Source organism: Molothrus aeneus, chromosome 8 (genome assembly GCF_037042795.1).
Source record: "Molothrus aeneus isolate 106 chromosome 8, BPBGC_Maene_1.0, whole genome shotgun sequence".
In the NCBI taxonomy this organism is placed as follows: domain Eukaryota; kingdom Metazoa; phylum Chordata; class Aves; order Passeriformes; family Icteridae; genus Molothrus; species Molothrus aeneus.
The window spans coordinates 31,809,986-31,833,402 of record NC_089653.1 but is presented as its reverse complement, the minus strand read 5'-3'; the positions used below and the strand labels follow the sequence as shown (position 1 = coordinate 31,833,402).

Genomic DNA, 23,417 nt, shown 5'->3' with positions numbered 1-23,417 from the left:
TGGGAGTCTGTCTGCAGTGCAGTCAGGTCTGGGAAGGAAGCCCAGGGGCACTAAAGAGAACAGTGAGTTACAATGGACAGGGTTACCTGATGTGCTCTCCTCCACTGTGGTGATCATATAAGGCAGTGAGTACAGCAGTGGTAGGGCAGAGGATGGCATTTCTGTCTCTGGTAAAGCAGACATCTCTCTCATGGTTGTTTGCCGTGGGTTGGGTGTGACTGCTAGGGTTGTCATTGGCATTGTGGTGGCCATTTCCACTAGGAAGGATTCCTCTGCTCTGGGGGATGATTGCACCATGGCCGTTGTCTGCAATGGGGTTGTCTCCTCCTCTGTGTTGGTTGTTAATCCAGTTGTGGCCATCTCCTCTGTGAAGACTGTTGATGCTGGCATTGATGTCTGTCTTAGAGACATTGTTGATTCTATGGGTGATGTTCCTACTGTGGAGGTTGTCTCCAGTGCTGTGTATGTTGGTGTTGGCTCTGCTTGTTTTGACTCAGACTCCTCTGTGAAAAAAAAAAAGAAGGAGAACACCCCACACATGAGCACTGTGCAATGGATATGTCTGTGTGGTAGCTACAAGCCCAGATCCTCAAGGATGAAGTGAAATCAAGAGCAATTACTCTGATGGCATGGTCCTTCTTATTTGGGGTCAATGGAGAGAATGGAGGTGGGTAACAGCCAATTTAAAATTTTTATTGGAAGTGGTATTTCCAGATGGTCAGCAGGGTAAGGTTCAGGGGTGGCATCTGCTCCCAGCCCCTGGACTCCACAGCCCAGGCATAGTCTGAGACTCCACAGCTCCTAGCATGAAGGGGGAAACTGTGGGACTGCTGGCAGCAGCAGGGCTTGGGCTTGTCCCCATTGTGAATGTCCTTCTGCAGAGGATCAGGACATCCCCAGGAGCAGTCTGGGCAGTGGTCTTGGGATGGTGCTTGGTGCAAGGGCAGGAGTGGACCAGGCTGAATCATCTGTTGGATACATCCAGCCTGTAGAAGGCACTGGAGCTATGAATGCAGGCAAGAAATAAATGGTATTTAAAAAGTCTCTGTGTGATGTGTTCACAGGTCTGGTAGCAATTTTTATTCTTTTCTTCTAAGTGAAAAACACTGGTGTAGCTAACACTTCCTTCCAGCATGGATTCAGCTCTCTAGGATCTTACTCTCTAAGGAAAGTGGAAAACTGCAATATTGATACAAAACACCTGAACAGTCTGTTGTCTTCAGCAATGCTTGGTTCATGATGATCAGTTATTAATACATGAGAAAATAAGATACAAATAAATTCTCCTAAAAAATAATGGGAAAGTAAAATGAACACAGCAAGGTGAAAGAGTACTCAAAATGGATAGATATTTACAAAGGAAAAAGGCATTAATGGACCTAAATGAAGGAAGACTTGAAAAATATGGAAACAATCCAAAGTGAATTGTGAGCTATGACAGTCTGAGCTGTGATTGTGAAATTATTATTGCCCATAAGAAATCCATTAAGAATTCACCTAACTCCATTCTTCCCTGATAAACATTGCCTATCAGAGAGAGCTTTGTCACTAATTTTGAACTGTTTCCTTATTGCCACTGCCAGGTGATTAGATGGAACAATTGTCCTGCATATCTGCAATGTATATCTGATCCTTGGGGTTTTTAATAGATTTGCATGGATGAGCAAGCACAATTTTTACATAATGAGAAATCCACAAATCTGTAGGGGGATGGAATATAAGAAAATAAAAACAGTGTAGAAAGTAGTCTTACCCCTAAGGAGTTGCAGCTGGGCCAATTATCAAAGATCAGGAACAAACCTGATTTTAACAGGCCACAGCTGTAACCAATGAGACGAAGATGCTATAAAAGAGTGGGGTGGCTGGTTGAGAGGGCAACTGGAGTCAGTTGGCTGCTTTGTGAAGATGAAAGAGTCAGTGCTCTGAGGAGATTCCCATGAGAAACACCAAGAAGGTGTGGAACTTTTGTGCTAGGAGACAACAGTATGGAACCCGTGCAATAAGATGACAACACAAATCTGTGCTGGTTCTGCCGGGTCAGTGGAATGAAAGGACAGGATTTGGGGCGGGGGGAGGAGAGTGTGGGAGTACCTGAACAGATAACAGAAGCATCTTCATAGTGGGCACAGTTGTGGATCCTCCACCCCGTGTGGTTGCAGCGCAGCAAGGACGCCTCATTTCCACTGCACCTCACGTTGTCCAGCACAATGTCACCTGAGCCCTGCCCAAAGTAGGCGCTTCCCAGAGCTGCGATGGCCCTGCCACAGCCCAGCTGCCTGCACACAACCTGGGCGTCAGCGAGGTCCCAGAAGTCATCGCACACTGTCCCCGACCGTCCCCGGTAGTAGATCTCAACACGACCTTCACACCGGTGCCTTCCGTTCACCAGATGGACGTAGGGAGCTTTGGGAGAGAGGGCATGGGCACAAAACAGTCATGGAAATAGGCTGGAAGGGACTAGAAGGAGCATCTATTCTGCCTTCTCCCCTTGTTGTCCCTAGAAGGTGTTGCCCAGTCCGTTATTAAGTGCCTGTGAGGACAGAGGTGATTTGTTCCTTTTTTATTCCTCTCTTCCAGTTCTTAAAATTAGCCACGTGGTTTTATGCAAGATCCCTGCAGTAAAGTTAGGCAGCTGGCTAAGCGCAAGTGGTTTAAGCAAGAAAAGAAATTTTTGGGGCAAGATTAAGGACTGAGAGTCCACACACACCAAATGCTATAGCTTATAAGAGTAACTTTAGTGGAAGAATTCCACCAAATGTTCTACAGAATGGATGATGGTTTCAACAGTATTATAAAGATTTCAATAGGAGTTCAGTGGCTTTATTTCTTATATATCAGTAAAATTTATTACATTTTGAAATAAAGAAATAACCTATCCAGTATGCAGCTGATTACTGCATTCATTCAGGTAAAGCCCATTTGCTTTTCAGTTTTATGTCTTGTTTAGACATTGTGGTGTGATCAGTATGAAAATCCTGATTTTAGAGATCCATTTTTGATTAAGAAGTTTATTAAAGACTTTGCTATCAAGTGTAAGCAAGCAAATAAATGTTTTAACTTTGGATTTGCAGTATTTACACTCTGGAAATCAAAACATGCAGCTGCACTTGTTATATTTTACATTGCTGCCAAGTATATATTTACCTTATTATTAAACACTAAGTCATCCAAAGCAAAACAAATTTCAAAAGTTAACACCTCCAGGATTTCTTCACTGCACCTAATTCTTTGCTGTTGATCCAGAAGTACAGTCAAGATGGTGACCAAGCTTAATTTGCCCTGATTTGTATGACTTTCAAAGGGCAAAGCTATAAAAGTGCCCCTTGACTTATATCTGACTTGTTCCTTCAAATATTTACTTGAGCATGCACATTTTTGAACCCTATTCAGAGGGGTTTTGAGAGGTGAAACAGCAAACCTGGCAAAAAGTCAGAGTGGGATTAGGAAATTAAGCCAATTTAAGCCAGTTTTATTTGCTTTCATTCAAGGGCTGTCATCACTGTGAGAGCATAACCATCAGCTGGGGATGAAATTGGATAGGCTGAATCCTCCCTCACACTTCAAAGGTATCAAAAAGACAAAAGCCTGTGATTATACAAATACAGCAAATACTCTGTTCAGGGACACAGAGGCAGAGAGCAGAACCAGAGCAGCCAGAGTGAGATGAGTTACCACTAGAAAAGCAGGAGACGGAGAGAATTGATGGGGTGAATGGTGGCAATATAAATTATCATCACGAAGCTTAAATAACTCATTAGAAAAGTCATCAGCAATTATTCTAAGATATACACAGAACTATTAACTCAAAGTCACCCAAACCACTCAGGAGATAGAGAGTAATCATAGAAGGAAAAATTCTATGATCATGAAAAAGTTGAACTAAAAGTATTTAATATCTCATAATTTTTAGATGTCCATCATTTAACCACAGTGCTAGAGTGTGAAAATCTAACTTCATGTTATATTTTGCTAAATTGTACATAATACCCAGAAGAACCAAATGATACAAGTAATAATAAATATATAGCATATGTGCACGCACATATACTCTGGAATAACATACACATGGAAAATATGTAAAGAAACAAATCTTTCCATGATTTTGAGATCAGATTTTTGGAACTGGAAGAATACCTCATTCATGACATACTCACAGACACAATTCTTGCAATGATACAAGGCACTAAGATGAGGAGGACCCTGTGGCAGCAAAATGAACTCCACAAAATGGTTCCAATCATCTTTATCATCCACTCTGATGATTAGTTCATAATTTTAGTAGAACAAAACTCTGCTCTTTCATCCAATTCCCAATCTTTTGCCCAAACCAATACCAGCCTGAATTTAATTTCTGCTCTTGAAACCAACCAAGAGGACTCCAAGAAGTCTTTATAATTTTTTTTATGTGCTCTGGAACAAGTCTAAGTCTTTTACCTGTTTTGGCCTCCAGAACTGCTGGACCCAGCAAGAGAAGCCATGTCAAAACCATGGGGGTACCCATCTCACCAGGTGCTGTTGATAAAGAGGACCTCACAATATATACTCTCTATTTCTGAAGGGGAGTGGCTCTCCAGGTCTCTTTTTCTTCAGAAGAACAATAAAACAACCACAGCCCTCTAATCTGAAACAAACATGTGTTTGATTTGTTATTTAATATTTTGTAACTTCCTGGGTTTTGCAAAAAGACAATATCTCAAGAGTAACATTTTCCATTGCCTGGAAGGAAGTATTTATGCTACCATAGGTTTCACAATCATCTCATTGTACCAAAAAAAAAAGAGAGCTCGTGTCCAAAGATACCTTTCAGTTCTGGCTGATGCATCTCAGCATTTTTCTTTCATGAGGAGGTTCCTGGTCAGGTATTGGGTTGGTAGTAGAATCTTGAAACTTAAATGGGTTTCTTGCAGCAAAATAGCAAGAGACCTTTGCCAGCTGATGTGGCAGGTCTTCTTGGGGAGCCATAAATGTCCTCAAGCTTCAGCAGACTTTGAATAAAATAAGATCAGACCCGGTGGCCCTGTTTAAGTATAACTGGGGGGTCTCTGAAGAACCTTGCAGCTGAAGTCAACAGCTCCAGCCCCAGTACAAACCAATTATTTTTGGGGCACGTTAAAGTACAAGCCAAAATTCCAAAAAAACTCACTGTCAGACAGATTGCAAGGAAATGTCAGAGAATCAGGGTCAACTGATAACTTTTTGTGCAAACACTGTGGAAAAAAATCAGTGGATTTCATGCATAGTGAAGGAAATTACATAGATTGAAACTAATTTTGTTCTAAAATTTCATTTGATCCTTTGAACCAACAAATTGGAGGAAAAAAAGTCCTGATTTCTTCAGATAAAGAAAATGTCTTAATATATTCTTTCTTTAATTTTATACAGTGACAATAACAGCTGATTATTCTTTGAAGAATGAATCCAAGGTTTTTCTACAATATGAAATAATGCTTAATTCTCATTCATAACTCTCTTGACAGAGTGGTTATTTTCCTCTGTTTCTGTGTTTCTAAAAATTTAACAAGAAAATCCGATGATCGTCCTAACACTGAAGAGTCAGAACACTGTTCTCCATCTCATCCTCCCTACCTCCACAGCCATCATGTCTTGCATGGAATTATCACCAGTTAAAATGGTTGCCACATATGAATTTATTGCCTCCAGGGACAGCCATCAAGCAGGAAGACCAAAGCCCAGGGGGAAAAGAGAATGATCTAAAACATCTTTCCACACAGGCCAATATCATTGGAATGGAAGAAGGAAGTGAAAAATATAAGAGGCCAAAGATAACTTTGGAAGCCTTGAAAGTGAACATTCAGAATGGTAAATATGTTTCTTCTTTATCCAAACAACCACATTTGCACATGAATGAGGATATGTACACAACACCTGGTATTCACTATTCATATTCTGGTTTTGACACCCTGACAAGAATGAAAAATCCAGTTTATTTGAGTGGCCAATCAAACACTGCAATCAGTGAAACAAGAGTGAGTGATGGGTCACAGTTCTTCTCCAAACCCTTGTAATAACTGGAAAAGGGTAAGGAGGAAGGAGAACACAAAAGGAATTCCCAGGTGGTTCAAGTGCAAAAAAAAGTCTTAAGCTGCCCAGGTAAAAGATCAATATTGATTGTTTGATTAGTTCTTCACAACCTTCTTCATAAATAAATTAGTCATTTCAAAAATCTAGATATTTCTAGAGATCTTTATTATCAGACAATCTCTGCACAATGGAAATGGATAAATAATTTCTTTTAATTAACCTTAGTTAGTGAGTGCAAATACCATACAGTATTTCACCATTCCCCCTGGCTAGATAAATCTCTTGCAGTAACACATTTTTGTTCTCAAGGTCTTCTTCTGGCAGCTTGAGGTATTTCCCAGCACATCACTCTGAGTGTGCTCTACACTGAGTCTTGAAATCACAATTTCTTCTGATGACAATTGTGAGGGCACTTTACAAACATACTGGGTTTTTAAAGGTAAAAACAGAAACCAGTGGAAGGACAAACAAGATTATTCAGCTTTCACCCATGAATATAGGAAATTATCTGCACTGGAATAAGGATATCCACAGCCTTCTCCACAAAGGAGTGATAGTCTGAATCCAGGCAGGGAGGTTTGTGGCAGAGAGATCATTTCCCAATCTCATGACCCTTTCCTCATCATCAAACCCAGTTTTCTTGAATCCCACATTTCTATAATGCTTGTGGATCAAGGGAGATAGCAAGAAATGAGGAGGAATCTGAAACATCTACCACCTGAGCAGTTTGGCAACACTTTCTGCAGCAATATTTAATATGAAAACCGGTGAACTTGGTAATTCTACCTTGTATTTTATCCAGCCTTGGTATTTCTCCATCTGGGAGCCCTGGCACAGATATGCTATGGGAAAACTCAGCTCTGAACAGCACAGGGATGGTGAAGATTGGGACACCAGGATCTAGGCCTGGGGTCTTTCTGCCTGTCTGTGAAAATAATATTGAGAGAATAGAAGTGTAAAAACCACCATCGAGATGTACCCTGCAAGATGGTGTGGTAACAACAGCACAGCAGCAGGGACAGGGAAAGGGGAATACAGCAGGTCTGGGAAGAGCACAGGGGAAGGTCCTGTTCTACAGAGTTAGGAAAGCCCAGGTCCAGGAGAGTCCTTGCTGTGCTGAGCAGAAGGCTGCATTCCTGTGAGCCCAGACAGTCTCTGGTCCAGAGAGCAGGCGAAGGCAGGTCAGCCTTCTGAGGTGCTCTGCCCTCCAAAGGTGGCTGCAGGCAGAGTGGGGAGGAGGACCCTAAATCCTTGTTCCTCAAGCATGGAAAAAAAACCTCTCACTTTCTGTGTGCAGTGCCAGCCCCTACCTGTGCGTGATCCCTTCTTTACATCACAGAGAGGTGGCGAGAGCCCTGCCTGGGACCATGAGGAGAAGGCAGCTTGAAGGAACAAATGGTACAGGCTGTGGGGCTGGTTCCTGTCAGAGCTGCCCTCATCCTCCCGGTCAGGTCAGGATGTCACCCAAGAGCACAGCTCACCTTCCTCACGCGTCACCACTTTGGCTCATCTTGCACATCTGACACTGCTCAGTTCCAAATGAACTTGCCACTTTCACAGCTGGCTGGAAAACAGGAATGTCTCAAGAAGGGCATTTCTCAATCAATACCAGTGACCTTTCCACCTGTATTAAGCAGCTTCTTCCAAATAAATTCTTCCTTTTTTATTGTTTTTTTTTTTTTATTTTGTTTTCACATGGAGTAGGAGAGAGAACACACTTCCTTATGGGAACTTATCTACATTTTCTCCTTCCCACCCATTCCAGGTGTAGAAATGTGTGAGAGCAAGAGCAGGAATCATTGCTTGGCAAAGTCACTTTGTCAGAAGCCACGTTCTCAAACCCAGCAGTGTGTTAGCCATGAGTTCACACATACAAGTGGGATGTTAGCAAGTGCACAAAAAAAAAAAAGTATTGCTCAAAAAACCATTTTCTTTCCTGTTGTTTTTAATTACATATTTAAGCAACAGGATTATATTCATCCTCCATATAAAATCGTATAAATAGCCTACATTTATTCAGAGAAATATGGATTTGGGAAGAACCAATCTCCCAAAGTCAGGAATGCTGTACAGCAATAATTCCTCACATGCAGTCCCTGAGTAAATTTGCTTATGGCTCATTATTGAGATTTTTTTACTGCAAATAAACATTTTTTGTACTATTTCCCAGTGTATCTGTGGTGCTACACAGGTGTTTCATCTGCATATCAGCAAGGGCCAGATAAATCAGTTCTTGTTTCTCAAGTCACCTATTTCAGTCTTCTCAGACAGACACTCAGTGAGGAATTCAACAGAAAAGTTTGAAACCTCCAGCACTGAAGGTGCTTGTTTGGATGCTGGGATGAAAGAATCAATCCTTCTTTACACCTCAGGTTTTAAAATCAGGTTGCTTTATAAATTCAGTTCATGGTAATATCAGGTGTAATCTTGATTCTTCAGACATGGTCTGGATGGTGGAATAGCCAAGTAAGAGCTGCCCTTCACACTGATTGCAAACCCAAATAACGAAGCAGGTGGCTGGTGAAAGCGTCCTTCCACCTCCATGGAAGGAACTGGAGCTGCCTCTCAAAGTTTCTGGTATGGGATGGCCTCCTGCAGTCTCCTCTTCCAAAGAAACCCTCCCACTGTGAGAGCAGCAGCTACCAGCACCATGGTGGTCACAGCCAGAGGAATGTGGGAGCTGGCAGCAGGCTCTGAGCTCAGAGTCTCCCCTTTTGCCTCGATGGCAGAGGCCAGCCCTGTGCATAAAAGAGTCAGAGAGAAACTTACTGTTTTGGTTTTTTTCCCTGAGCTAGTTAATTGCAAAGATAATTAGGCAAAGAGAATTTGAGTTAAAAAGCTCTAATCTTGATCTGATCGGAAAACTGCACATTATTTCACAAATTATTCTGTGTCCATACAAAACAAGTAAAGATTGTGGCAAGAAATTAAAGAGAAACTAGGAGTCTGTAGTGATTGCACTTAAAGACCTTAAGATGTTGCTTTCTGGTAGTGGAAACAGCAGCTACAGGACACTGAGAAACAGCATTTCCAAGAGGACCTAGAGATTGATTGCATATAAATAACAGACATGCAAATTAGGCACAGACAGCTTTGGAAAATTAATATAAATCAGATTAGTTACATCTCATCCCTCTTCCCATAGAAGTTAATCAATTGCCACTTGATAGGTGCAGAACAAAGAATGGATCTAAGCTATGATAGAAAGAGCTTGTAAATCTAATAGAACTATTTATATATATATAAAAAATAATAAACCCCCATAAGAATTATAGCTGAATTGTAAATAAACCAGCAAAAGCACATTTCAGAGCTGTATTTCCTGTCTGAACTGAAATGCAAACAGACAATAACACACGGAGTCTTACGTTATTCAAGATATTTAAACTTACTAATGTTCCTGCTCTCAGTGTGAGCTTCCCGAAGCTGCACAGGTCCAACAACAACATTCACTTGCTCGTGGGAAGAATCTGCATTCCTCCTGAACCTGCTAACACAGCCTTGGTAGCAGCGGGAGGGGAAGTCGTGGTACCTGCACACCAGCAGCTCGCAGCGCAGGAACACCGACGGGAATCGGTTCACGAACGAGAAGGCGTTAAACCCAAACCGAGCGATGTCGCTCCGTGGCGAGGGGAAGAGAGAGTAGGTAGAGTCACTAGCACACCTGGAAGGACATGAAATCAACAGATTAGCTATTAACTCACAGCTTGTCATGAGCAGAAGCACTATTGCACCCTCTCTTTGTGTTAAACCCAAACCGAGCGACGTCGCCGCGTGGCGAGGGGAAGAGAGCGTAGCTAGGGTCACTAGCACACCTGGGAGGGCATAAAACCAACATTAGGACATAAAATCAACATAAAACCAACAAGATTAGCTATGAACTCACAGCTTCTCATGAGCAGAAGCACCTTCTCTTTGCAATGAGTGTCAAGGTTAAGTATAAAACAAGGAAGTAAAAGAGAAATCAAAAGGCTTAAAAAAAGTGCTTTTAGAAAGAAGAGAAATTACTTAAATGTGCACGGCACAGAAATTTCATAGCTTAACAAGTTCTGTGTAAACATGAATAGCTGAAAAGTGGCTAGTAAACATGGATAGCTGAAAAATGGTTCTGCTGGTTTCTGTGTTTCAGGTGAGAGCCTATTATGCATTTGCAAACAGGATTAACTGTATGAAAAGAGGCCCTTGAAAGTTGTTGCAGAAAGAGAAAGTTCTCCTTTCTTCTCTGGAAGCATAAAACTAATTTTAATATACTTTTTTTTATTTTTAATAAACATTCTCTTTAGTGCTTCAATGTACTTTGGTACGAATTTAGGCAAAGTGGTTTAGGTTTCTAGAACAGTAAGAAAAAGCTAGGGAATTTCTCTTCCTTTTGAGTAGACAGTTTTGTACTCCAGTTACAATGCTGTAAAACTCATGATGTACAGAAATGTATAGCCATGAACACCCCTCCTTTTCATACATCTATTTCAGAAACAAAGTCAGACCTCAATTTCCTCACTGCCGCCTTGGGTGAACTCTCAGTGCTTGACTGCAACTTCTGAATGACGTTTGGTCACCATTCTGAATTTTACTCAGGCTTTGCCAAAAAGTTGTTCTTAGAAGAACATTTGCCCTGAGAATTGCAACCAACGTACACTGGTCCTAAATCACTTCATTTCACAAATTAAGTTCTTTTCGAACAACACATAGAGATGTTTTTAAAGTAATTTTGTTCAAAGTTCTTACCCACTCTTGCTCAATTCATAGACCAGTGTCCTAAAATCACTAGAATTAGGTGATGCCACACAGGTGTCCACAAACACAGTCAGATTTTGGTCAGAGCTGTGAAGAGAAGCTTGGAGGAACAAATTCTGATTCATTTCAACATAGTAAGGGAAGTCATGCACTGGCCACTGGAAAGATGAGGAGTTGTAGAATGTCAGGCTCACTTCATATCTGCCATACTGGGTTTTGTTGACATCAATGACATCATCAGCAATGTACATGACCTGAACCCAGGTGTTCTGCAGCATTTTGCAGCTGATGTGCAAGTGAAGGTCCTTTTGCCTCTTGATGACTTGGCCAGGAGCAGGCACTTTAATCACGTTGGAGTAGGTGATCGTTTCGTTGTTCCCCTGTTTGACACGTTAAATGAGTGTTAAATTACCACATGGGGTCATGTTCACTGTGAGCATTATGAACTTCTGTATGTGCCAGGTCCTGGCAGTCAGAAAGGACCTGTCACACTGAAAAATCCCAAGCATCCAGGATGGGATTGCTCACTTAACTCTCCCCTCTGTTTTTGTTCTCTAGAACATAATTCTGAAATAGGTACAGGGAAGGGTGTAAGTACACCCTTCCTGGGAAGGATAAGTATAAATATTTAACCAAATTCAGCCTTCAGAAACACATGCTCCTTTTCTGTGTTTTCCATGCCTGTGGCCTACAACACCCTTTGCAATCCATGACAATTTTCTAAATGTCTATTAAATTCGCATGCCCAGAGCTGTCCCAAATATCTTGACACCAACCTGTCTACTTGTACCACAGTTGCTGTATGAAATGTTGAATATAACCTCAGTTGATGTAATTTTTGGTCTACACTGAGGGTCTGCCAGGCTGATGCTCCCCACTGAGTAGCCCTGGGACTGGAGATAGTGTCTGTCTACCACTGCATACATGTAGGTTGGCAAGCACAGAAGGGCTAGGGAAAAAAAAAATGAATTATTAGGGATTTTGGGTACTTGATAATGTTTTCATATTGCAAGTCCAACAAATGCAATCACTGCTGCCATTTAGAGAAGAGAATTCGTAAGCTAAACCACTTATTTTTATACTGAGACTTCGATATGAGTAAGCAATAGGACAGTAATGGAACAGGTCACCCAAAGTAGTAGCTTTCAATATTTCATCCTTTGAATATTTCTAGACACTCAGCCAGACCAGTTCTTAATGGATCTGACCTGGTGTTGGCAGTAGCTCTGTTTTGAATAGACTCCAAAAGTCCCTTCTAACCAACATTTCTATGACTCTGTGAAAGTTTGTCCAGAAAGATACAAAAATACATATGAATTATGATGTGGTACAAAGAATATAAGTTTAGAAAATAACAGAAAACATCTAAAGGCAAGTAAATGGAATATTTTTAAAGAAGAAAATGTAGTTATTTTCTGAAAGTGAGTAAGCAATAATCAGTCACAAAACTCAAACAGGATTATCATCTCTGTGAGATTCCTTCAACAACATTAACAAATACTTATGTATAAAAGCTTTTGAGCAAAGAGAACACTACTAAGAGAACAGAACTACAAATAGAATGGAAATTTACTGGTGTTCTGGTCTGCTGGAAGGGACTGATACTGAGCCTTAAAACTTCCACTGGAATATCTGGAGTAAAATCTCACAGACATGAAGTTTGAAGATGAGGTGTATGTGAGATGAGAACTAGAACAAATTCTTCCAAGTAGAGGAGAAGATTTGGGTGGCCCATCATAGATCTCAATATAGTCATTCTGGCATCCACCTTGCAACCTGAGGAAGAAATGAGAATACATTAAAAAATGCATTTGCTGAACTTTGGGGTTTAAATGCTGAACAAACAGTATAATAGGATTCTGCACTCACACATTTCTCATGTGTATTTATCATTCACTTATAGGATGGGAAATGTGCCCAGGAACTGTGGATGCAGTTGAGATTTGGAATTTTTTTAATTGCCCAAACATTAAGTGGTTTACTTACTGAATGTTATCAAATGTGAGCATGATGAGGAAATTGTTTGTTACATGTATTTGCCACAAACAATCTGCTTTATCTGAAGGGTTCAAAGAAGGACTCTGAAATGTTCCAGAGGACTTAAAAAGTATATCACCACAAATAATTTTTTGACCTGAAAAGGAAAGGAAAAAAAAGAAATTAAGGGATAAAAGTGATTAATTTAGATTTCCTTCACATCAAATAAAAATATGTTCTATATACAGAAACCATGGCAACACAAATCTAAATCTCAAAAGAAACATAATGATTGTGCTCCTCTCAGTTAGGCTACAAGAGTGATGAACTCTTCAGAGAATTTTCACCTGTGCTTGGAGTTAGTAACTCTGTAGGCTTCAGGCACATGGGTATGAAAGAAAGTAAAAGATGAAATAAAATCAGAGAATGAACAAAAGAAAATGTCCCATGCAATCCGCATGCTCTGAAATCCACCCCCAGCCATAGAATCACTCAAACACAAAAGATTAATGAATAGCCAAAAGATTAATGAATAACATATAAAGAATTAAAACCAGAAAGGATTTTTCCCAATGTATTATACTGTGCAAATGAAACAGCTCACACCTGCAAAACAGTAATGATGACACTTCAAGAGTAATGGATTGGAGAAAATGGATTGGAGAAATGGGAAAAAACAAATAAAAATACAAACCTGGAGGATTTGTAACAAGGGCTGTGCTTGTGGCAGCTGTATGTGACAAAGAAAAGGAAGCAGGTGAGGCGCTGGAGGATGAGGGAGCAGGGCAAGGTTTTCTACCACCCCTGGGGTTGTTGGTATCACCCTGGCAGTGGGCAATGGAGAGCATGGGGGTCTCAGCAGAATGCTTTCCCATGGTGAATCAACCAAAACCAAAATCCTGCACTCATCCCAAATGTACATTTAAAGTCCAGTGAAAACAGACCAAAAGCAGGAATCTTCCCTTGAGAGAGCCTTGACAATGCTCTATGAATTTCAGGGCCCCATGACTCTCAGTCTCAGCTGCTGTGCTTTTCCCACGTGCTGCTCTCCCTTAGAGGAGACTAAACCCCAAACTCTGAGGCACTAATTGTTTCTGCAGAAATCAGCAGCCAGAAAACCCAGGAGAAATTCAGACCCACCTGAAGAAGCAGAGGTGGTGGGGCTGGGTGTAGTTATGTTTCCAGCATCTGTAGGGGAGGAAAGGAAAGAGACAGGTGAGGCCTGTTGGATGAAGATCCGTGCCTGCCTTTCTCCCAGTGCTGGGCACGTTGCTGCCAGCTTGGCACATGGGCAATGGAGAGCCTGGAGGTGTCAGCAGAATGGTCTCTCATGGTGGGACCAACCAAAAACACAATCCCACACATATCCCCAGCCAAGAGGGGACACTTTGTGAAAGAGTCCCAGCATGCAGGCAGTCAGACCAGTGGTACCTGAGCACACAACACCAGCATCTTCATTGTGGCCACAATTGTGGACACCCCAGCCATTGTGGCCGCACTTTAAGAGGGACGACTCCAACCCTGTACAGTTCACATCATCCAGGTAGATGCTGCCACTGCCTTGTCCAAAGGAGGCCCCTGATGTTGCAGAAACAGCAGCTCCACATCCCAGCTGCCTGCACACCACCTGGGCATCTCTCAGGTCCCAGCCATCATCACAGATGGTGCCCCGGCCCCCAGAGTGGGAAATCTCCACGCGACCCTCGCAGCGGCTCCTGCCGTTCACCAGGCTGATGGTGGAGGCATCTGGGAAAGAAGGAGATACAGATCCTCTAGCACAAAGGCACCTCTTCTTGCCAGGGTGATGCCTTTGTCAACCTAGAAATGAAACAACACAGTTTTGGGGATAATTTTTGTATAGGAAGTAATATAAAAGTGGATCTTTTTTGGAGGCCTCCAGGGGAGATGTGGAAAAATATCCACAGAAGCCACAAAATGTCCACAAACGGTGATGCAACTCCTCCCTGTCCAAGTCCCTTCAAAGTCCTCTCTGCCTTCAGATGGGACTATACTTTGTTGAGGAAAATGTGTCTGAAGAGCCATTTTTCGGCCTTATTAGCCAGGAAGAACCATGATAGCATGGGGATCCTGGAATGAGTTTTGACTTCCTGCCTAGGAAAATGCTGGTGCTAAGTTACAATAAGAAGCTACAAAGCTACAAATACGTGTGTAAAGGATACAGAGAATATATAAAGGAAAAAAAGATAAAAACCAAGATCACATCAAGGCCTTGGAATCAGTCTATGAGTTTCAGGCCACCACAACTCCCAGTGTTGGCTGGGTTAACTGCTTTTCCTGGCTTCTCCTCTCCCAGGAGAAAACTAAACCCCAAACTCTGAGGCACTCTTTCTGCAAAAATCAGCAGCCAGAAAACCCAGGAGAAATCCAGACCCACTGTAGGAGCAGGGAAGGTGGTGCTGGGAGTGGTTGTGCCTGTGCTTGTGGCAGCTGTAGGGGAGGAAAGGAAAGAGACAGGTGAGGCCTGTTGGATGAAGGTTTGTGCTTAACTTTCTCCACTGCTGGGCACATTGCTGCCAGCTTGGCACATGGGCAATGGAGAGCCTGGGGGTGTCAGCAGAATGGTCTCTCATGGTGGGACCAACCAAAAACATGACCCTGCACTCATCCCCAACAAGTCATCTAATTCCAACTAAGACCACCTTCTGAAAAAAGTCACAGTATGCAAGAAGTGAAACCAGTGGTACCTGAGCACACAACACCAGCATCTTCATTGTGGACACAATTGTGGACGCCCCAGCCACGGTGGCTACACTGGAAAAGAGACAACTCCCATCCTGTGCAGTTCACATCATCCAGGTAGATGCTGCCACTGCCTTGTCCAAAGGAGGCCCCTGATGTTGCAGAAACAGCAGCTCCACATCCCAGCTGCCTGCACACCACCTGGGCATCTCTCAGGTCCCAGCCATCGTCACAGACGGTGCCCCGGCCCCCAGAGTGGGAAATCTCCACGCGACCCTCGCAGCGGCTCCTGCCGTTCACCAGGCTGATGGTGGCACCTGGGAAAGAAAGAGGTGTGGAAGACGTGGGAGGAAATTTTAGCACAAAGGCATTTTCTCTTGCCAGAGAGAAATCACTCTATGAATTTCAGGCCACCACAACTCCCAGTCTTGGCTGTATTAAACTGCTTTTCCTGGCATCTCCTCTCCCAGGGAGAAAACCAGACAACAAACTCCGAGACATTAATTGTTTCTGTAGAAAGCAGCAGCCAGAAAACCCAGGAGAAATTCAGACCCACCTGAAGGAATGGAGATGGGGCTCTCTGTAGTTGTGCTTGTGGCAGCTGTAGGGGAGGAAAGGAAAGAGGCAGGTGAGGCCTGTTGGATGAAGATTCATGCCTGCCTTTCTCCCAGTGCTGGGCATGTTGCTGCCAGCTTGGCACATGGGCAATGGAGAGCCTGGGGGTGTCAGCAGAATGGTCTCTCATGGTGGGACCAACCAAAAACATAATCCCCAACACACACCCATATCCAGCCAAGAGGGGACACTTTGTGAAAGAGTCCCAGCATGTAGGCAGTCAAACCAATGGTACCTGAGCACACAACACCAGCATCTTTTCTGTGGTCACACTTGTGGACGCCCCAGCCACGGTGGCTGCACTGAAAGATGGATGACTCCCAGCCTGCACAGCTCACATAGTCCAGGTAGATGCTGCCACTGCCTTGTCCAAAGGAGGCCCCTGATGTTGCAGAAACAGCAGCTCCACATCCCAGCTCCCTGCACACCACCTGGGCATCTCTCATGTCCCAGCCATCATCACAGACGGTGCCCCGGCCCCCAGAGTGGGAAATCTCCACGCGACCCTCGCAGCGGCTCCTGCCGTTCACCAGGCTGATGGTGGCATCTGGGAAAGAAAGAGGTGTGGAAAACTTGGGAAGAGCCTCTAGCACAAAGGCACCTTTTCTTGCCAGGCCCTTGACATCAGACTGTGAATTTCAGGCCACCAAAACTCCCAGTCTTGGCTGTGTTAAACTGCTTTTCCTGGGTTCTCCCCCTTCAGGGAGAAGACTAAACACAAACCTCTGCCCCACTAACTATTCAGACATGAGAAATCACCAGAAAAATGTGGACAAAGTCAGACTCACCTGAAGGAGTGGCCAACTTGAACTTGGGTGGACCTTTGGCCGTGGCATCTGTAGGGAAGAAAGAGGAAGTAGCAAGTGAGCTCCTGGTGGATGAAGGAGCATGGCCAGGTTACTCCCAAGACTGGGGATGTTGGTGCCACTGTGGAACATGGGAGATGGAGAGCTTGATGGTGCCACCACAGTGGTCCTTCATTGTGGGATCAACCAAAAACATAATCCCACACTCATTCCCAACACACACCAAATTCCAGCCAGCAAAAACCACAAGCAGGTGCCTTTCCTTGCCAGGGCCTGGGCAATGCTCTGTGATCAAGCTACCACGACTCCCAGTCTCAGCTGCATTCTGCTGTGCTTTTCTGAGGCTCTACTCTGCCTTGGAGAAGACTAAACCCCAAACTCTGAGGCACTAATTGTTTCTGCAGAAAGCAGCAGCCAGAAAACCCAGCAGAAATTCAGAACTCACCTGAAGGAGCAGAGACAGTGAGGCTGGCTGTGGCATTGGTGGCATCTGCAGGGGAGGAAAGGAAAGAAGCAATTAGGGCTCTGTTGGATGAAGTAGGGTGGCCAGGTTTCTCCCAGTGCTGGGCATGGTGCTGCCACCCTGTCCCACAGCAGATGGAGAGCTTGGGGAGTCAGCAGGGTGGTTTTTCCTGGTGGGATCAACCAGAAACATAACCCTGCTCTCATTGCCAGCACACACCAAATTTCAGCCAGCAAAGACCACAAGCAGGCACCTTCGCTTGCTGGCACCTTGGCACGGGTCTGCAAGTTTCAGGCCACCAGGAGTGCCACCCTTGGCTTCAGATGTGCTTTTCCTGGGCTCTGTTGTCCCATGGAGGTAACCAAACCCCAAACTCTGCAGAAATTACTGGTTCCTCAAAAGCACTGGCCAGAAATTTCAGAGAGACTCAGACCCACCTGGAGGAATGGAAGGCATTAACATGGATGTATCAGTGGTTGTGGCATATGGAGACATGGAAGATGAAGCAGGTGAGTCCCTGGTGGGTGAAGAATCATGATCAAGTTCCTCCCAGTGGTGGGGATGTTGGTCCAACCCTGTCAAGTTGGAGATGGAGAGCAATGTGTCAATATCCAGGCTGATCTATCGAGGAAGGAGTAAGGAAACCAAGAATTTTTTGACACGTATTCAAAACACTTTTTTTCCCTATAAAACGAGACTTAATTTTTTTGGTCACCCTGAGATGTTGTGGATTTCCCTTCACTGGCCACTTTTCAGGTCAGACATGGCTCTGAGCACCTGTTTTAAGCTGGCTATGTTTCTTTTGGGAGATTTAAGCCAGAAGATTATTAAAATTGCCTTGTAACCCAAATCACTCCATAATTCTTGACTCCATGAGTGCATTACTTTCAGACTCTTGTTGTACATGGCTGCTTTCAGAGACTTAATTTACATCTGACAAGCAAATTCATATCAGGTGTGTTTTCCCTAGAGAGCTACACCTTCTGGGATGCAGGGCAAAGATCTGGTCTCTGTGAAATAAGAGATAATTAGTAATGTCATATTCCACAAGGGTGTGGTAGCCTCACAAAATTATCTTTTCAATTAATAAAAAGATGCAGACAGGGACAACTGAAGGCAAATCTCCCAACTAGCAAACCTGTTTTTCATACATGCATGTTTGGATTAATGTCTGGCAAGACTAAAGAGAATAATTTGCATTTTTGACTAATACTTTAATTTTTTAGTTGCAATTCTTAATTTGTATTTGCTAGGAATAGACAGGATTTGCTGGGAGATTAATAAACCAAGCATTAAAGTCTTATTGATAACCCAATAAAGTGAAATACTGAAAATTTGCAGGAAGAGGTGCCTGGGCATGAGTAATACAGAATATTTTTGGAACTCCCTTAAATCTGTGCTTCTAACCACAGTACTTTCAGTTGTTTGTATACACAGGTTTATCTGTAAAATTAAATTAGTCATAAAAATGCCCAAAACAAGAACAAAGAAAACTTGCATAAATATATTCATGATTTTAATGCAAGAAGATATCAGTGACCTGCTTGGTTAGGCTCAATGTCTGATACAGCATTTTACAAGTGCTGTGTCTTTCTCAGGCCTTTTTTATCTGAGTAGCACACACAAAGTACTTGGTAATTTCCAGATATATAGAAAATGACTTTATACAGTGAGACAGATATCAGACCCTTTCGGTTTCTTTGTTCTACAATTTCATTGTTTTAAATGTCTCTTATTCTGATTTCCTTGGATTAGTTTTCATTTCTCTGTTTCTCTTTGTATAATTCAAGCATTTTGAACTGTCCTTTGAAAAGCAGTGGGCAAAATTAGCAATGCACACTCTATCACCAATATTCCCATGAATATAATGAGTGGTTTTTCCTTATTTATAGGTGCAAAAAACAGTGAACAAAGAGGTGTCTAAGAAGAAATTCTTAGCAGCAGCATAGGACTTCAGGTATCTTCTGTGAAAGAAGAATGAGAGTCATACCTTTTTTATTAATTTGTTGGGTTTTTGTTGTTTTAGCTTTTTTAAAATACTGATAGTACTTAGAAAGTCCTAGGCAATACTAAATATTGGTTTCTGAGGAAACCCAGCGCTGTTTTGTATTTTTACACATGCAGGCTGGATTGTTACAGTCTCCAGATTTTTATTCCACCTTCCTGAAAGTCCCAAGTTAGGAAAATGCACACACCTGGGGCTTCCTGACACCCTACAGCACAGCAGCTGTGTCCTTCTGTTGCACTCCCATTAAATGATATAAAGCTAAATAAGTATTTCCCACTAAATTATATAAAGCTAAATAAGTATTGGGTGGTTCCGTGTGCATTTGCTAGGGGGAATTTGAAGTACTATAAAGCAGATATGCATTACAGCCAAAGAAACTATAATCCCTCATAATTCCATAATGGAAGCCATAGATTTATAAGAACGAGGTCTCTCAGTTTTTCATGTTAGATTTCTTTTTAAATTTGGTTCAAACTTAGCTGCAAGACACTACTGCAAAACAATGATAATTTCATCACACTAAATTCACTTCAACAAAAATAATACTTTAAGGTGGCATTGATTGGTTTGTATTTTTAATAAGACAACCTGATGTTATCTAATTTCAATCTGTCTTCCAGTCTTTCCAAAGGGTTGATTAAACTGGCCTGTGAGAGCCATGTATAGACCCAGAGCAGCAAAGCAAGACACCCTTTTTCCTACCTTTTTGGGAAGAATAATTTTTGTGTAGATTAGGTGAGATGGCATCCAGGAGTGCTGCATTTATCAGGAATAACCACAGCAAGTCCCTGTTGGCACCCATCTTGTCAAGAGATCCCAGTAAAACTGAGATTTTATACTCTGCACTGCTAAAAACCGGGGCTCCCAAGGTCAGCCTGGCCCATGCTGTGTCTAATTTATTATGCAATATTTTTTATGATTACCTGATCTTTGCAGAAGGATTATATAGGAGTGGTAAAGTTTCCATTTCCTAGATAATTTGTATTACTGGGAAGAAAAGTAACTCTCTGCCAGCCAAAACCAGGATATTCCTTTATTATAAATTATCTTTAACCGTATGTGCTGGCCCAGAGCTACCTTTGGAACCAGACTGGTGAATATATGTGTTTCTTTGCCTCAACCATCCCAGTTTTATTATTTTATTCTTAATAGGTAATTGCTTGATTATGCAGACTATAAGGTATTGCAGGATGAAGCAGCAAATTCACAGTAGATTTTCTGATAAATTCTTCAGCAGAGAGTCCTGGTCTCAAAAATTATTATATTTTAGTTCTCCATTTGAAACTGTAGGTTTGTTTCCCTGCTGTTTGTACACAAAAAACCACATCATAAATGGGATTAAGTCAGGAATAAAAAGTAAATTCATGCCATTTTTTTAACATACCCTAAGTGGAACTCACCTGCAGGCCTCTGTTGAGCTTGCTCTGCTTTACCAGGATCTTCCCTCAATCTGCACCTGTGGTCCTCAGATGTATCTGCCAGCAGGACTCCCTTCAACCCCTTCAATCACACAGTTAATAAAAAAGACAAGAAGGGTGAACTGAAATCAAAAGTCCTGTTGAGCTGGTTTCCTTGGTTGGTCTGTGTGAAGTTTTAATGGAGTTTAGGATGACTTGGGGGCACGACAAGTCCTGTCTGCTGGGGTCATTTTATTGCATTTCTACTCTTTCTGCTCACCTGATGAGGAGAAATAGAGCTCATCTAGAAACAGGCCAGTTGTTGGTCTGATATTCTTTTCATTACACCCCATCCAGGCTTTATCTCTCTGTTTATTTTGGCTACCAGGCCAGTGACAACCAAACTGGAGTAGCTGGACATAACTCAATATTCTTGCTGGTGTGCTCCAACCCTCCTTGTGGAGAAAAGCACAGCTTGGGTCTAGAACAAAGGGAATAAAGAGTGCTCTTCCTGCAAAGGTTCACAGTGCTCAAATTGAGGAAAGAACGACAAAAGGCCAGAGTCCAGAAACAGAATCAGAAGCTGTTAAAGCTGTTACTGAGAAGAGCAAACAAACTGGAGGACAATGGTAAATACAACCGATTGTACTCACATGTTAATAAAGAAATGGAAGCCTGAACATTGCTATTCACAGCTCCACTGCTCCTGACTGCCTGATAAGAGCAAAAACAATGCCATGTGCTCAGTGGAGTAATCACACACTGTCATTGAGAGGGGCTCATGAGGTCAATCCTGCTTTAAGATTCATGAAAAATGAGCAAGACTTGTCTCAGTGGTGCCTGGTGGCAGGTTGGGAAGCAATGGGCATGAACTGAAGTACAATAAACACAACACAAGGAAAAAGAATTCCACTGTGAGGCTGGACAAGCAGTGGAATAGGGTGCCCAGCAATTTTATAGATTCCTCAAGATATTATTCAAGATATTCACACCAACTGGACAGTCCTGAGCAGCTTGTTTTCTTTGACCCTGCTTTGAGCAAGGAGATGGACTTGGGGGACCCCAGATTGTCCAGCCATAGCTGCTTTGAGACACTGTGAACAGAAAATTTATGGATGATATCAAGGAGTTTCAGCAACAGAGAAGGACTAAATGTTAAATTTATCCGCAATAATAAAATCTGCTAGCAAGGTTCATGAACACATGAACACGTCAGGCTACTTCCTGGGTCTCACCAGTGCATTTCTGGCACTTCCAGTAAGTGTTTTTTAACTTATATGAGGACCTATGCCTTAATAACAGGCACCTTTGATTTGCAGAGGATAAAATCCCAATGTAATCTACAAAACATGCCTCAGATTATCCGTTTTATCTATTGTACACACAGAGATTACAGCAGCAGGAAGTTTTGTGAAAAACAGAGTAATATGAAAGTCCACAAAAAACATGAGTTATGAGACTGCATTTCTGCTAGCAGATCAGACATATATATCTATATATATATATCTATATATATATATCTCACATCAGGAATAAATGAAACTTTTGCCTTGGCTCTTGACTGCTGATTAGTGAGATAAAATGGGAACAAATTTGTCTTACTGTGATCAAAAGCCTTGAGACACAGGAAACTTTAAGACATTTTTCTAAGAATATCAGCCTCAACACTTGCAAGTGTTGGAGCAAGTGTTCAATAAATTATACTGTTATAGTTGGATTAAAAATCAAAATTTTTTTATGCAATTTCAATCAAAAATGAAGTAACTGTTGAATTTTTCAATCACAGTTGTCATTTTTAGTGGCTCTTAGAGCTGTTAAACACGACAGAAAGCTCTGCTGTGTTCATTGATCAATCATTTTCTTTCAGTTTAACAAAGGAGTAAGAAGACTTACAATAACACTTTGTGCTATAGATCCATGGACTGGTTTTCTGTCATATGCTTCTTGCAGGAGGGAGCTTGAACAAAATCATTCTCTCTGTATCTGCCTGGGAATGCTCTGCAGGACTTCAATTCCTGTATCTGTCCCTTTTCATTTTGTGTGGCACCAGATGGGCCATATCCCATCAGGGGAGCACCCAGCACTCAGATTTTACTCTTACTCTCCTTTGCTTTGTCCCCACAAAAGGAAAAATTTTCAGTTTTAAGTTTAAGAAAGAGGCAAAAATAAATATCAGATGTTTTATGAAAAGCCATATTCAGGTGAAATCAATCTGTACACCACCCATGCCTGTGTCTGACATTTGGGGGTGTCCTGGGTTTCATGTCCTCAAAACCCCTTGTATGAACAGACCTGCACTTCCCTTGGGACATGACACATGTGCATTTTTGTCACATAGTGAATGAATGTCCCCAACAGCCAGAATTTCCTGTATTTGAAGGATTTCTGGGAGACAGTGTGAGAATAACTTTGGTGGATGCTTCTTAGTGGGCCATATCTGCTCCGGCCTTAGTAACCCTGCAGCTGAATTCTTTCCTACTGTGTTATTCCTGATCCTCAAACCTGGCTCTTGAGCTCCACCCCCTTTTTATACTCCTCTATTCAAATCACCCTTAGTTCTTTGAAGTGTTTTTTAGCTGTAATGTTCATTTAATGCCAGTTTCCTTTCTGAGTTTTACTGAGAGAAAAATCTCCTGACTGGGGGAGTCCGGGACAAGTGGCTCATGGAGGAGGTG

General features: G+C 42.3%; 2 protein-coding genes across 2 annotated transcripts in view; both read right to left on the bottom strand.

Moving 5' to 3' along the window:
- Positions 1-18,243, bottom strand: part of LOC136559781 (deleted in malignant brain tumors 1 protein-like) — a 31,686-nt gene extending 13,443 nt beyond the window's left edge. Inside the window, 10 exon segments of the mRNA XM_066555171.1 lie at positions 87-503; positions 2,092-2,403; positions 13,873-13,941; positions 14,185-14,546; positions 15,428-15,849; positions 16,236-16,697; positions 16,828-16,904; positions 17,320-17,364; positions 17,775-17,958; positions 18,223-18,243. Of these exon segments, the coding sequence (XP_066411268.1) occupies positions 87-503; positions 2,092-2,403; positions 13,873-13,941; positions 14,185-14,546; positions 15,428-15,849; positions 16,236-16,697; positions 16,828-16,904; positions 17,320-17,364; positions 17,775-17,958; positions 18,223-18,243 (2,371 nt within the window).
- On the bottom strand, positions 8,608-13,628 carry LOC136559209 (deleted in malignant brain tumors 1 protein-like). The gene is made up of 7 exons (XM_066554222.1): positions 13,553-13,628; positions 12,763-12,910; positions 12,350-12,552; positions 11,553-11,725; positions 10,768-11,156; positions 9,435-9,706; positions 8,608-8,780 (listed from the first exon to the last, which is right to left on the bottom strand). The coding sequence occupies exons 1-7, from the start codon at positions 13,626-13,628 to the stop codon at positions 8,608-8,610; spliced, it is 1,434 nt and encodes a 477-aa protein (XP_066410319.1).
- Positions 18,244-23,417: the final 5,174 nt, after the last annotated feature.

Excerpts from the sequence above, each read along its gene's own strand:
- LOC136559209 (XM_066554222.1), bottom strand. The coding sequence starts at position 13,628 with ATGGGAAAGCATTCTGCTGAGACCCCCATGCTCTCCATTGCCCACTGC. Across the intron at positions 12,553-12,762 it reads CTCACATTTGATAACATTCA|GTTGCAAGGTGGATGCCAGA; the intron begins GTAAGTAAACCA and ends TTTCTTCCTCAG. Across the intron at positions 11,726-12,349 it reads TCCAGCAGACCAGAACACCA|CCCTTCTGTGCTTGCCAACC; the intron begins GTAAATTTCCAT and ends TTTTTTCCCTAG.